This window comes from Pelodiscus sinensis, chromosome 2 (genome assembly GCF_049634645.1).
Source record: "Pelodiscus sinensis isolate JC-2024 chromosome 2, ASM4963464v1, whole genome shotgun sequence".
NCBI classification, from domain to species: domain Eukaryota; kingdom Metazoa; phylum Chordata; order Testudines; family Trionychidae; genus Pelodiscus; species Pelodiscus sinensis.
Window position 1 is genome coordinate 69,767,996 of NC_134712.1, and position 10,417 is coordinate 69,778,412.

The 10,417-nt window shown below is 49.0% G+C and overlaps 1 protein-coding gene and 1 long non-coding RNA gene across 4 annotated transcripts in view; one reads left to right on the plus strand and one right to left on the minus strand.

Moving 5' to 3' along the window:
* LOC142827079 (uncharacterized) overlaps window positions 1-5,572 on the plus strand; it is a 27,586-nt gene extending 22,014 nt beyond the window's left edge. The window contains exon 3 of the long non-coding RNA XR_012901473.1: window positions 5,443-5,572. This is a non-coding gene — a long non-coding RNA (uncharacterized LOC142827079). The remainder of the gene's footprint in view (window positions 1-5,442) is intronic.
* Window positions 1-10,417, minus strand: part of LOC102462305 (DNA replication licensing factor mcm4) — a 23,760-nt gene extending 13,343 nt beyond the window's left edge. Inside the window, exons 1-8 of one of the 3 annotated variants that reach the window (XM_075920723.1) lie at window positions 10,363-10,417; window positions 10,085-10,183; window positions 8,494-8,658; window positions 3,836-3,999; window positions 3,650-3,748; window positions 2,282-2,377; window positions 2,101-2,196; window positions 206-344 (exon numbers count right to left, since the gene is read on the minus strand). In XM_075920723.1, coding sequence (XP_075776838.1) covers window positions 206-344; window positions 2,101-2,196; window positions 2,282-2,377; window positions 3,650-3,748; window positions 3,836-3,999; window positions 8,494-8,658; window positions 10,085-10,157 — 832 coding nt within the window. In that variant the 5' untranslated portion in view covers window positions 10,158-10,183; window positions 10,363-10,417. The other 2 variants (XM_075920724.1, XM_075920725.1) reach the window with 2 other exon arrangements.

Here is a 10,417-nt window from a genome sequence, read left to right on the forward strand (position 1 = left end):
CATCGAGGGCAGGTCATAACAGTTGTCCATGTGTTTCTGCACTTTTCTCTGCAATCCATGCAATGACCATGTGAGTCTGAAAATACCAGTGTAGATGGACCCCAAGTGTGAGTTTTTATCATTTTGAATCTGCATTTTCCTTGTTGTTGTACAATTTTTTACAGCCTCAAGTTTCCTTTATAACTATGCAATCAAAGCACCTTACCTTCAGGATTCAGACTCCTCATATTTCTGGTCTTCAATGCATTATATGGTCTTACTTGAATCTGGTGTTCTAATATTGAGTCAGGGTAATGTTCAAAAAAAATCTCATTAGCAGCCATGTCAAATGTTGGGATAACTTCCTGTTGAAAAGGAACAGATTAGGAATGCTAGAGTCTAACTGGCTAACTGGTAAACTGATACCTATCAGTCAACGGTGTCAGTTACACTCAGCTGGCTACCAGGAAGGGAGCTTCGCTGCAGCAGGGCGGCAAAACCTCCTCCCCGGAAACCAGGCAGGCAAGAGCTACTGGCTTGGGGCCCAGTGAGGAGGCTTTCATACAGCAATGAAGTTATTTAAACTTTATACTGCAAAGCCCGCAGCGTGTAACCAGTAAGATTTTCAGCGGTTACATGGTTACCTATTTAACATCCCTAGAACCGACACATTTTTAAGACAGCCTGGCATTAAGACTTTTCTACCCCCGAAATACCCAGCTTTGCAACCCGATTTGGCGCTAAAAGGCTGGAAGGACCACAGATCTGTGGGCATTCCCCTAAAGAGGAGGAACTGCCAGTTGGTTGTTTAAATCATTATTTTTGTCCTTTTTGTGCAGCAGGAGCAGTGCACACCTGATCTGGCCTTTGGATTCTTAGCTACAGTGTAATTTCCCTACCTTTTTGTGGTTTAGTCAGAATCTTTGATACCTTACAGCCATGTTTCTCAAACTGTGGGTCCTGACCCCCCGGAGGGGTGGGTCACGAGCAACTTAGAGGGGGGTTGTGGTATCATCAAGTTTGAGAACCCCTGCCTTACAAGACTTTAAAAATCAACAAGGAATCAAGTTATAAAATGAAGTATGTAAGAGAGTGAAAAAGGGGCAACAAAGAATATACCAAAAATATACAAACATTATCAGGAATCATATATATCGCATTACCACACAATAATTTCACTGAACACAGCCTGTATCTTTTAGTCTTCTTCCTTAATATTCAGCATTAATAGATAGCGCACATGCTGGCTAAAAAAAAACCTAGCCTTTGGAGAAAAAGGCTATTTAACAAAGATCAGAATCTTAAGCTTTCCTCTAACGGAGGAGGATGCTAGGTCTTATGTTTGCAAAGACAAGGATGTGTAAAAAGGGTGAATGTGCAAGAAGTGCCATTGCTGTGCTGCTCAGAGTAGTAACTTTCTCAAGATACAACAGAGTGAAAACCAGCAGCAAACTTCTCTTCAGAATCCCGTGGGGAGCAAGAATCGTTTAATTCTATTGCTACCTAGGAAGACCTGGGAGAGGAGGGACCCAAAAGGAAGGCAAGGAAAAGAACTGCAAAGGCATTCCCATGCTTGCAGCAGCACTTATGTGGATAATAGATTTAAAACATGCACAGAAAGACTGATAAATATCCAGTGACCATTGCTTTGTCAGTCTGAAAGTCGGTCTTGAATTTCTTATCTTTGGAAACTGTCTGCTTCCTCCATGACAGAGTGAGAAGCTGGAGCCCTGAGCAGGATTCACGGACTACAAACTGGCCACAATCCAATCCCCCATATTAGCAAATTGGGTGAGTGGAGTGGGTATGTGTTCTGAACCTCTCACAGCAGTTTGCCTTTAGAGAATAACAACAACTCCCATGCTGAGCTTGCTGGTATTTCTCTGTGGCTATGAAAAGTCTGGCACACATTTTAATACCATTATGTACTAAAATACAGAAGTGTGTATAGATAAATTTTGTATAATCTATTTAGGTATTTATAGACAGGGTATGTAGCTATTAATACTGTTCTCTCATTGAGCGATAATCATCAACAGTTACATTCTAATTTATGCTGAAGTAATGCAGTTTAACAAAAAAAGAATTGGAAAAAAGTCTTTTAAAAAGGCCTGACATTACCTGTGGATAGCAGATCAGCTGTCTGTATAAATTTGTGTCAAATGATCTCAGATGATCACAGTTTACATTCAGAAATGGTTCCCCAACAATATTGATCTGCAAGAGGTTTAAAAACTCCATATTTAGTCACTAGCATTTAAATTGGAAAAACAAGTTAGTTTTAGCTCTATTGCTGTAATACCTCCTCAAGTCGCTGTATATAGAGTGGTTCATTAAGATCCAAGCCAACGTTCTCTTCTTCTTTAGCCATAGGATCAATAAAACGCTGAAGAAATCTCTGAATATTGAGAAAAATACAAAGATGTTATATTTTAAAATGCCTATAGGGACAAATCTGTGATTTCACTGCTACATTATTCCTACACTGGATGACAGTCTCCTTGATATAATATCAAATTACTTCAACTGATGCTTTGTATATTACAGATAGTCAAAAACTCCTAGGCTACGTCTAACACTGGCCCCTTCTCCGGAAGAGGCATGCTAATTTAGAACTTTGGAATAGGGAAATCCGCGGGGGATTTAAATATCCCCTGCGGGATTTAAATAAACATGGCCACCACTTTTTTTCTGGCTTGGGGAAAAGCCGGAAAAAAGCATCTAGGCTGGCGCGATCCTCCGGAATAAAGCCCTTTTCCGGAGGATCTCTTATTCCTACTTGAAAGTAGGAATAAGAGATCCTCCGGAAAAGGGCTTTATTTTCTGGAGAATCATGTCTAGACTGGCGCTTTTCTCCAGCTTATCTCCAAGCCGGAAAAAAGCGGCAGCCATGTTAATGCAAATACCGCGGGGGATATTTAAATCCCCCGCGGATTTCCCTACTCCAAAGTTCTAAATTAGCATGCCTCTTCCGGAAGGGATGCCAGTGTAGACACAGCCTTAGTAAAATTACAGTATCCTAGGAAACTGCTTACAAAAATCTCACAGCTCACTGAGATGAGCCCCTCATGATTCTGCTTGCATTGGGGGGCCCATTTGCATGCTCTCTGGATGTGGTGCCCTGGGTCCCATACTCTCCATCAGACCCTGGGGCTTTGACGTGGCCGTGACTGTCGAGTAGCCCATCTCAGATTACAGCGAGAGAAGAGATGGGAACTCAGAACAGAACCTTTGGAACTTCCACAGAATGTTAGAGGGCAGATGAAGAAGATCCGCTAAATGACATGCTGAACAAGTGATTAAAAAGACAGGAGAAGAACCAGCAGAGGATGGAAGCCAAGGGACTATGAAAATTCAAGAATATCATGGCTGAGGGCAGCTGACAGTTCAAGGAGATTGAGGACAGAGTACTGGTCCTGAGCTTCAGTTAGTAAATAATCATTAGAGACTATGGCAAAAGCCATTTCAGTGGAGCACAAGGGATGGAAGCCAGATTGATGAGTTCTATGGTGGAATTAGAGGAAAGAACCTCAAGACAACAATTTTACTTTTCTTTCTCTTAAGGAAATATTAAAACACACATAACCCTATTGTGGTATTTTCCAGAATCAGACACTGCATATATAGAAGACACAAATGAGAATGGAGGTACCCACATTTGGTAACCTACCTGGAACTTTTCTTTGCATGAAGCTACATTAACATCCGTTCCCCAGATCACAAGCTTTTGTCCAAGAGATTGTTCATTTGCCAGTGCATCTTCTGCTGGCTGTGGGGAGGAAAAAGCCTTGAGTATGGATAATATAAATACATTTTAGAAAAAATATTACCAGCAAAATATGAAACATCTACTTACCCCATCAGAATGCAAGTCCACCTGTCTGGCTTTGCTGGCAGATCCAAGATCTGGCCTCTGCCTAACTGGAGTTCCTCGCACACCACTCCTTGGAGTTCCCTCCACTCTAGAGCTGGGAGTGCCATAGGTCAGAGGTGAACTAATATCAAAATCAAGCGGAACTGCTACAAAAAAACCAAGCTGAATTATACTTCAAAGTATTAATGAATGTACTTTGCCCTAATGTTTGTTGTTGCTCAGTGTGAGAAAAGGCAAGCTAGCAGTCTACTTGTTACTTTTGTAAATGTATTTTACAAGACTTTACTAGCTATAAAATGTACTGTCTGGATTAAAATCTCTATTTTTCAATGCTAGAATACTTTGCTAAAATAGTTGATTTTAAACATCAATGATTTTAAAACACTTTAGAGCTTAACAACAAGCTCACACTAAGGTAAGCAAGAGGCATTTTAGAATAAGTACACTCTTACAGAGAGTGTGGCTTTGTCTTCACTACAGGGCTTTTGTGCAAGAAGCCTTTTGCGCAAGAGTTCTTGCGCAAAAGCGCATCCACACCTCAAAGCGCATTGCTTTTGCAATGCATTTTTGCACAAGAGAGCATCCACACTATTGGATGCTCTCCCACATATAAAGCTACCCGGAACCAGTTCTAGCCAGGCTAGGAGTCACCAGTTGCTCGAGTGCTGTTGCCGGAACCCTCCAGACGTGCACTTAAAGGGAGCTCCCTGGACAGCCGCATCTCTGTTTCTGCTGTCTGCTTGCTAGCCTCTTCGGCAAAGCTAAGCTTCAGCAGTGCCTGCTGTGTCTCCCCTGTGCTTTTGGGGGGACTACATAGCTTTTGCCTTCTCTGCCCTACGGAGCCGGAGCTGCCCCTGGGCATGTGATAGACCCCCATGGCCATGCTGCACTTCCTGCAGTGCCTGCTTCAAGCAGCGGTCCTCTTCCAGCTAGAGCTGGACCTCGAGATCCTCTTCATCAGCCTCAGTCTGGCTGCAGGTGCTCCACTCTGGCTACCCCAGCCCACCATACCCAGAAGATTCTGGAGGCTGGAGACCATCTTGGATTGGTAAGACAGGCTGGTCATGGAGCAGTGGAACAACCAGGAACGGGTGCAGAACTTCCACATGCGGAAGGCCACCTTCCAGGAGCTCTGTACCTGGCTCACTCCTGCCCCCCAATGATTCAACACCCTCTTGTGGCCCACCATCCCACTGCAGAAGCAGGTTACCATCGCGCTGTGGAAGCTGACCACCCCAGACAGCTACCAAAGGGTGGCACACCAGTTTGGGGTGGGGAAATCCACTGTCGGGGCCATCCTGATGCAGGTAAGGAGATCATGGGCTGCAGCCCCTGCATGGGGGTGGGGTGCTGCATAAGGGCAACTCTCAGGACAGGGAGGCTGGGGACTGTAAGTGGTAGACTGGGCACGGAAGGAAAGGCCTGGTCCCAGGGGCTGGTGCTTTCTCACCCTCACATGGGCCTTGGCGGTGGGGGTCTCGTAGGGGTGGGGGAAGTATGCTAGGAGGGGAGGGGGCAGCAGCCATGTCCCATTGGGAGCACACAACCCCTCTCTCATTCTCTGTATTGTGTTTCTTTCTCTCCTGCAGGGCGCCTGGGCCATCAACTCCTCGCTGCTGTGCAGCATTGTCCAGATCCACAATCTGGGGGCCGCCCTGAGTGGCTTTGTTGTCCTGGGGTTCCCCAACTGCACAGGAACAGTCAACAGCACACACATCCCCATCCAGGCACCAGAACATTGAGGAACCAGTTCATGAACCCCCAGGGCTACTTTTTAGTAGTCCTGCAGACCCTGGTGGACCACCTGGGCCTCTTCACGAACATCTACATGGTATGGTCTGGCAGGGCTCAGGATGCCCGAGTATTTAGGAACTCAAGCCCGTGCTCCCAGCTGGAGACAGTCACCTTTTTCCCCTGCTGGGAGATTCCTGTGATCAAACTGACTATATCACAGTGCATAGTGGGGGACTAGGCCTACCCACTAATGCACCCCTACACCAGCCAGCTGGATCGCACCATGGACATGTTTAATTCCCACCTGAACAGAGCCCGCCTCCAGGTCGAGTGCACCTTCAAGCATCTGAAGGGAAGGTTTCTCTGCCTCCTCACCCTCTTGGATGTTGGGGAGCACAGTATCCCTGAGGTGGTGGCAGCCTGCTGTGTGCTCCACAACCTGGTGGAGTACAAGGGGGAGGCCTTCCTCTTGGGGCAGTGGCAGAGGCTGTCCATGAGGGCTGGGGAGTTGAGCAGTTGCAACCCCTCAGGCCCATCAGGCTGGGGTGCACATCCGGAAGGCCCTGAGGGAGAGTTTCCCTCAAGAACCACAGTAACCTTCCCCAGGGCCACCACAACAGGGGCTTCGGCCTTCCTTCTCTCTCCCTTCCCCTGACCTCCCAATAAACACACCTGCTTGGTTTTCCAACAAAACAAGTCTTTATTAAACAGAAACGAGGGTGGGCAGGGGGAGAGGGGGCTGTCTAAACTGAGGGGGAGGGGGATCAGGACTGGGAAGAGTGTTGGGGCAGCTTGTTGAGCGCTCTTGGGTGTGCGGATCTCATAGGGGTGGGCAGGAGGGGCAGCTGGAGCAGGGCCAGGGTTGGCAGGAGGAGAGGCAATAAGAGGTGCTGTAGGCACAATTGGGGGAGGAGGCACGGCCAGGAGGAAAGCAGGGAAGAGAGGCATGGCATAGGGAGGGAGGAGAGGCAAGGCAGGATGGGCAGATGGGTGGGCCATGGGTATAGTAGTGGCAGCAGGCGGCTGTTCCCCCAGGCAGGACAAGATGCCGCACATGGGGTCACAGCACACCATGAGGTCACTCCAGGCCTGCTGCTGCCACTCGAGGTTGGCATTCAGCCTGCATGACAGAGTGGCATGGATGTCACACATGCTCCCCCATACTGTGGCAGGTGGCTCCAGTGGCATGGCATGACCCCCTGTACTGGCTGGTCCAGCTGTGGAGAAGGTGCAAGAAGGAGGAGCAGTCAGTCCTCCCTGTGTACACATTCCCCGTGGTTGTGTCCTCCTGTAGGAACACTCACACAGTGGGCAAGGCAGGCAAGGGAAGCGTGTGACCTAAGTGGGATCCCCTGATGAGCAGCAGAGGAGCCTTGTGCAGCCTGCCCCTCCCTGAGGGGTGCACATACAGCTGAAACTCACTCTGCCCATATGCAGCACTCCAGAGCATATGTGGGGTTGTGCCTGCACCCTTGCGGCTTGCCTGCTTGCAGCTGGGTGCACCCCTCCTGTCCCCTGAATGAGGCTGGCAACAAGCTCCTGGGCACGTTGAGGGGCTGGCTGCTGTGGCCGCATGCTGCATCCTCCCGCTGCATGTGGTTGCACGTGCCCAGACTGCAGCAGCATGTGCTGGCCTAGCAGCCTGCGTGACGCTATGCCCCCCGCTCCCTGTGCGGCCACCTCCCCCACCCTGCATGTGTGCGCACGCCAACGTACCTAAAGATCCCTCCCAAGTCTCCTCAGAGGCCTGGGAGATGTCCAGGCTGGCAGGGACTGGCTCCAGAGACAGGGTGACGGTCCCGCAGTCCTGATCATCACTGTCCTCCTCCATCAGGGGCTGGATCTGCCCCTCCATCTCAGGGACAGGGTCTGGGCGCTGGAGGACGGGCTGCTCCAGACTGGAGTCCACCATGATGGAGGGGGAAGAGGGTTCCTCCTCTGCCCCAAGGATGTGATGGAGCTCCTTGTAGTAGGGGCAGGTGTGGGGGCCCCCTCTGATCCGTCGCCCATACGTAACCCTGATGGAGTGCCTTCACCTTTGCCTGGACCTGTTCCATGGTCCAGGCAGGGTGATCTCATTCTGTCAGGGATGTGACTATGTGGGAATAGATGCTGGCATTGTGCCTTTTTGCCCATGGTTCCTGGAGTGGCAACTCCTCCCCCCACAAGGAGGGGTGTCGCAATTTCTACTCCTGACCATGCTGGTGCACGGCGCTTGCACAAAAACCTTGTAGTGTAGACATAGCCTGTATATTTATGTGCTAAAATCAATGATTCACTGAATTGAAAGTGATGCCTCAACTAACTTGTAATTGAAAACAATGCTGTTCATTCAAAAAGGTCCTTTTGTTTTTAAAACAGCAGCTACGTAAAAGCCACCAGCAAATCTTTCAGTACGGCCATTTAAAAAAAGATATCTGCATTTTGCTCCTACTACTGACAAGCATACCCAGTGATGGAAGCATAGCAGTCCAGTCTGATATTTATAGTAATAAATATCCATATTTATGGATATTCCATACTGAAAAAAACTCAGGAGCAGAATGTAGAGGTGTGGAGGCAGCACACTGGCATGGCTGTTCCACCCTTAACCCTCCCTGCTCTACCTTTCAGTGAGGCTGATGTACAGACTTGAGGAGGTGCAGCTATATGGAAGCTCTGGGACCAGTATAACAATGCCGGAGGAGCTGCCAGTGTGGGACTGCCTGGCAGACCCATATTCTGCTCCTATTGCTGAGCCCTGAGTTTCAGAAGTCTTCAGTGCAATGCAAAAAGAGCAGCGGTCCCTCCGCCCCCAGGTAATGTGGGATAGCTGATGGGGAGAAGTCATGTGTGTCCCTGAATGCCCCTCCTACAAGGGCAGTGTTCCAATAAGAAACTAATTATATTTCCACCACCATGCATACCTGAATCACGAAATTGGGGTGGGCTGGAAAACAGCACATCCTGAGCATTTGGGCTTTGCATATCAACTGCTGGAGAAGTTGGCATTGGCTGTAGATCTCCTGTAGAAGTAGAGTCATCTGTTCGACGTTTTTGTGAAGGAGGAGACTGAGCATCTTCAGCGTGTGCTGTAACAAGATGAAATCTGGTAAGTAGCTATTTCACATGTTAACTGCAACCTTCTACACCAATTAATGTTAACAGACTAAGTCACAAAATAGATCATATTACAGAATGAAAAATAAATTGTTTGATATAAAATTAAAAAGCAAAGCGCAATATTTTGCTGATATGAATCTAAAGAGCAAGTATGAGATTTCAAACTAGGACAATTTAAAATAAGTGATATTGCAGTTAGCTTCCTACATGCTTAAGACATCAGAGCTGCTACTACAAATGCTGTGAAAACCTGACTCATGTAGTGGTTTTCAACAGTGGACTTTTTTTGAGAGAACTTTGAGTGCTTTGAGAGAACTTTATGGGCAGCCTCCATTTTAGGGCATTCGACTTATAACGAGCGGCACTTACAATGTTTTTGAATTGACACCTTGATTTTGACTTTATGATGCTCAGATCTATAATAGAGTGGATTGCAATTCTGAGTTACGTTTCAACTTATGACAACTGTTGCCAGAAAATAGCATTGTGAATCCGAGGAAAGTGAAAGTGCTGAAAGTGCTGCTGGTAAAAAAACCTGAGTTGTGTCCACAGCTATGCTGGCAGAAAAGCATCACAGAAATGGAAGAGATGCACAATGAGCAGAGCTCACAAATGACATTAGTATGCTGAAAAGCAGCACTCCTCTGCCCCCTATAACTATGCTAGCAAAACCTTTTTTGTAGTGTAGACAAGACGATATAGAAAAAAACAAGTTCATCCCAGAATTAATGGCTAAACTTTTAAATTCTTGTTTCAATGATGAAAGGCTGTGTTTACCATTTCTCTCAAAGCATCAGCCCTGCAGAGTGAACACGGGTGAGAGTGAGCTAGACTCTGTCTGTTCTTGGGCATCAGCCATTAGGCTGAACCTACACTTCACAGATAAGTTTGAACCTAGTTACTACAGACAGGGATACGAGGAAGGCACACAGGCTGCTGAGCATAGCTAGGGTTGCCAGGTGTCCGGTTTTGAACCGGAGGGTCCAGTATTTGAGCTTTCTGTTCGGGAAACAAATAGAGAAAATAGAAGTGAGACAATCCAGCTGTCCGGTATTTTCTACAGAAGATGTGATGTCGATTGTGCTGATGTCGTGTCAAGCGAGTCCGGTATTTCTGTTGAAGCCATCTGGGACCCCTAAGCGTAGCTAGGCGCAGGGAGACCCAACCCCAGGTGCAAGACGCCGCTAAGCGGGCAGCTACTGCCCCCCGCGCAGGGGGGGCTCCCACCGCCCGGAAAAGCCCCTTCTCCCAGGGCAGGCGGTGCCCAAGCCACGGGGCTACTGCAGCGGGGCTACCGGGACCGGCCCGTCCCACGCCGCAGTGCGAGGAAGGGGCCGCCCGCGCGCCCCGGCACCCGCTCAGCGCCGAGCGCGGGCTGCTGCGCCGGCCACTTACGAGTCGGGGGGTTGCTGCCCCGCCCGCGCTTGCTGCCGCGGCGGCCAGTCGGGGTGGAGGCCGGCGAGGACATGGCGCTGCTCCAGCGGCTGCGGCTCCCTGCCGGGCGGAGAGAGAAACTGAGGCAGGGGCGGAGCGACCCCCACCGCCTGCGAGCGGAAGCCTCGCTCCGCGCCTCGAGACCCGCACGTCACTGGGGACCGCACCCGCCGCTCGCTCCCCCTCTGCACGCGGACGCGGGGTCTCGCGCTCTCGACCCCCTCTTCTTCCCTCAGCACCTTCGGCCGGCCCGGGAACGCCGAGAAAATTCCGCGCCAAACGGGTCACGTGGCG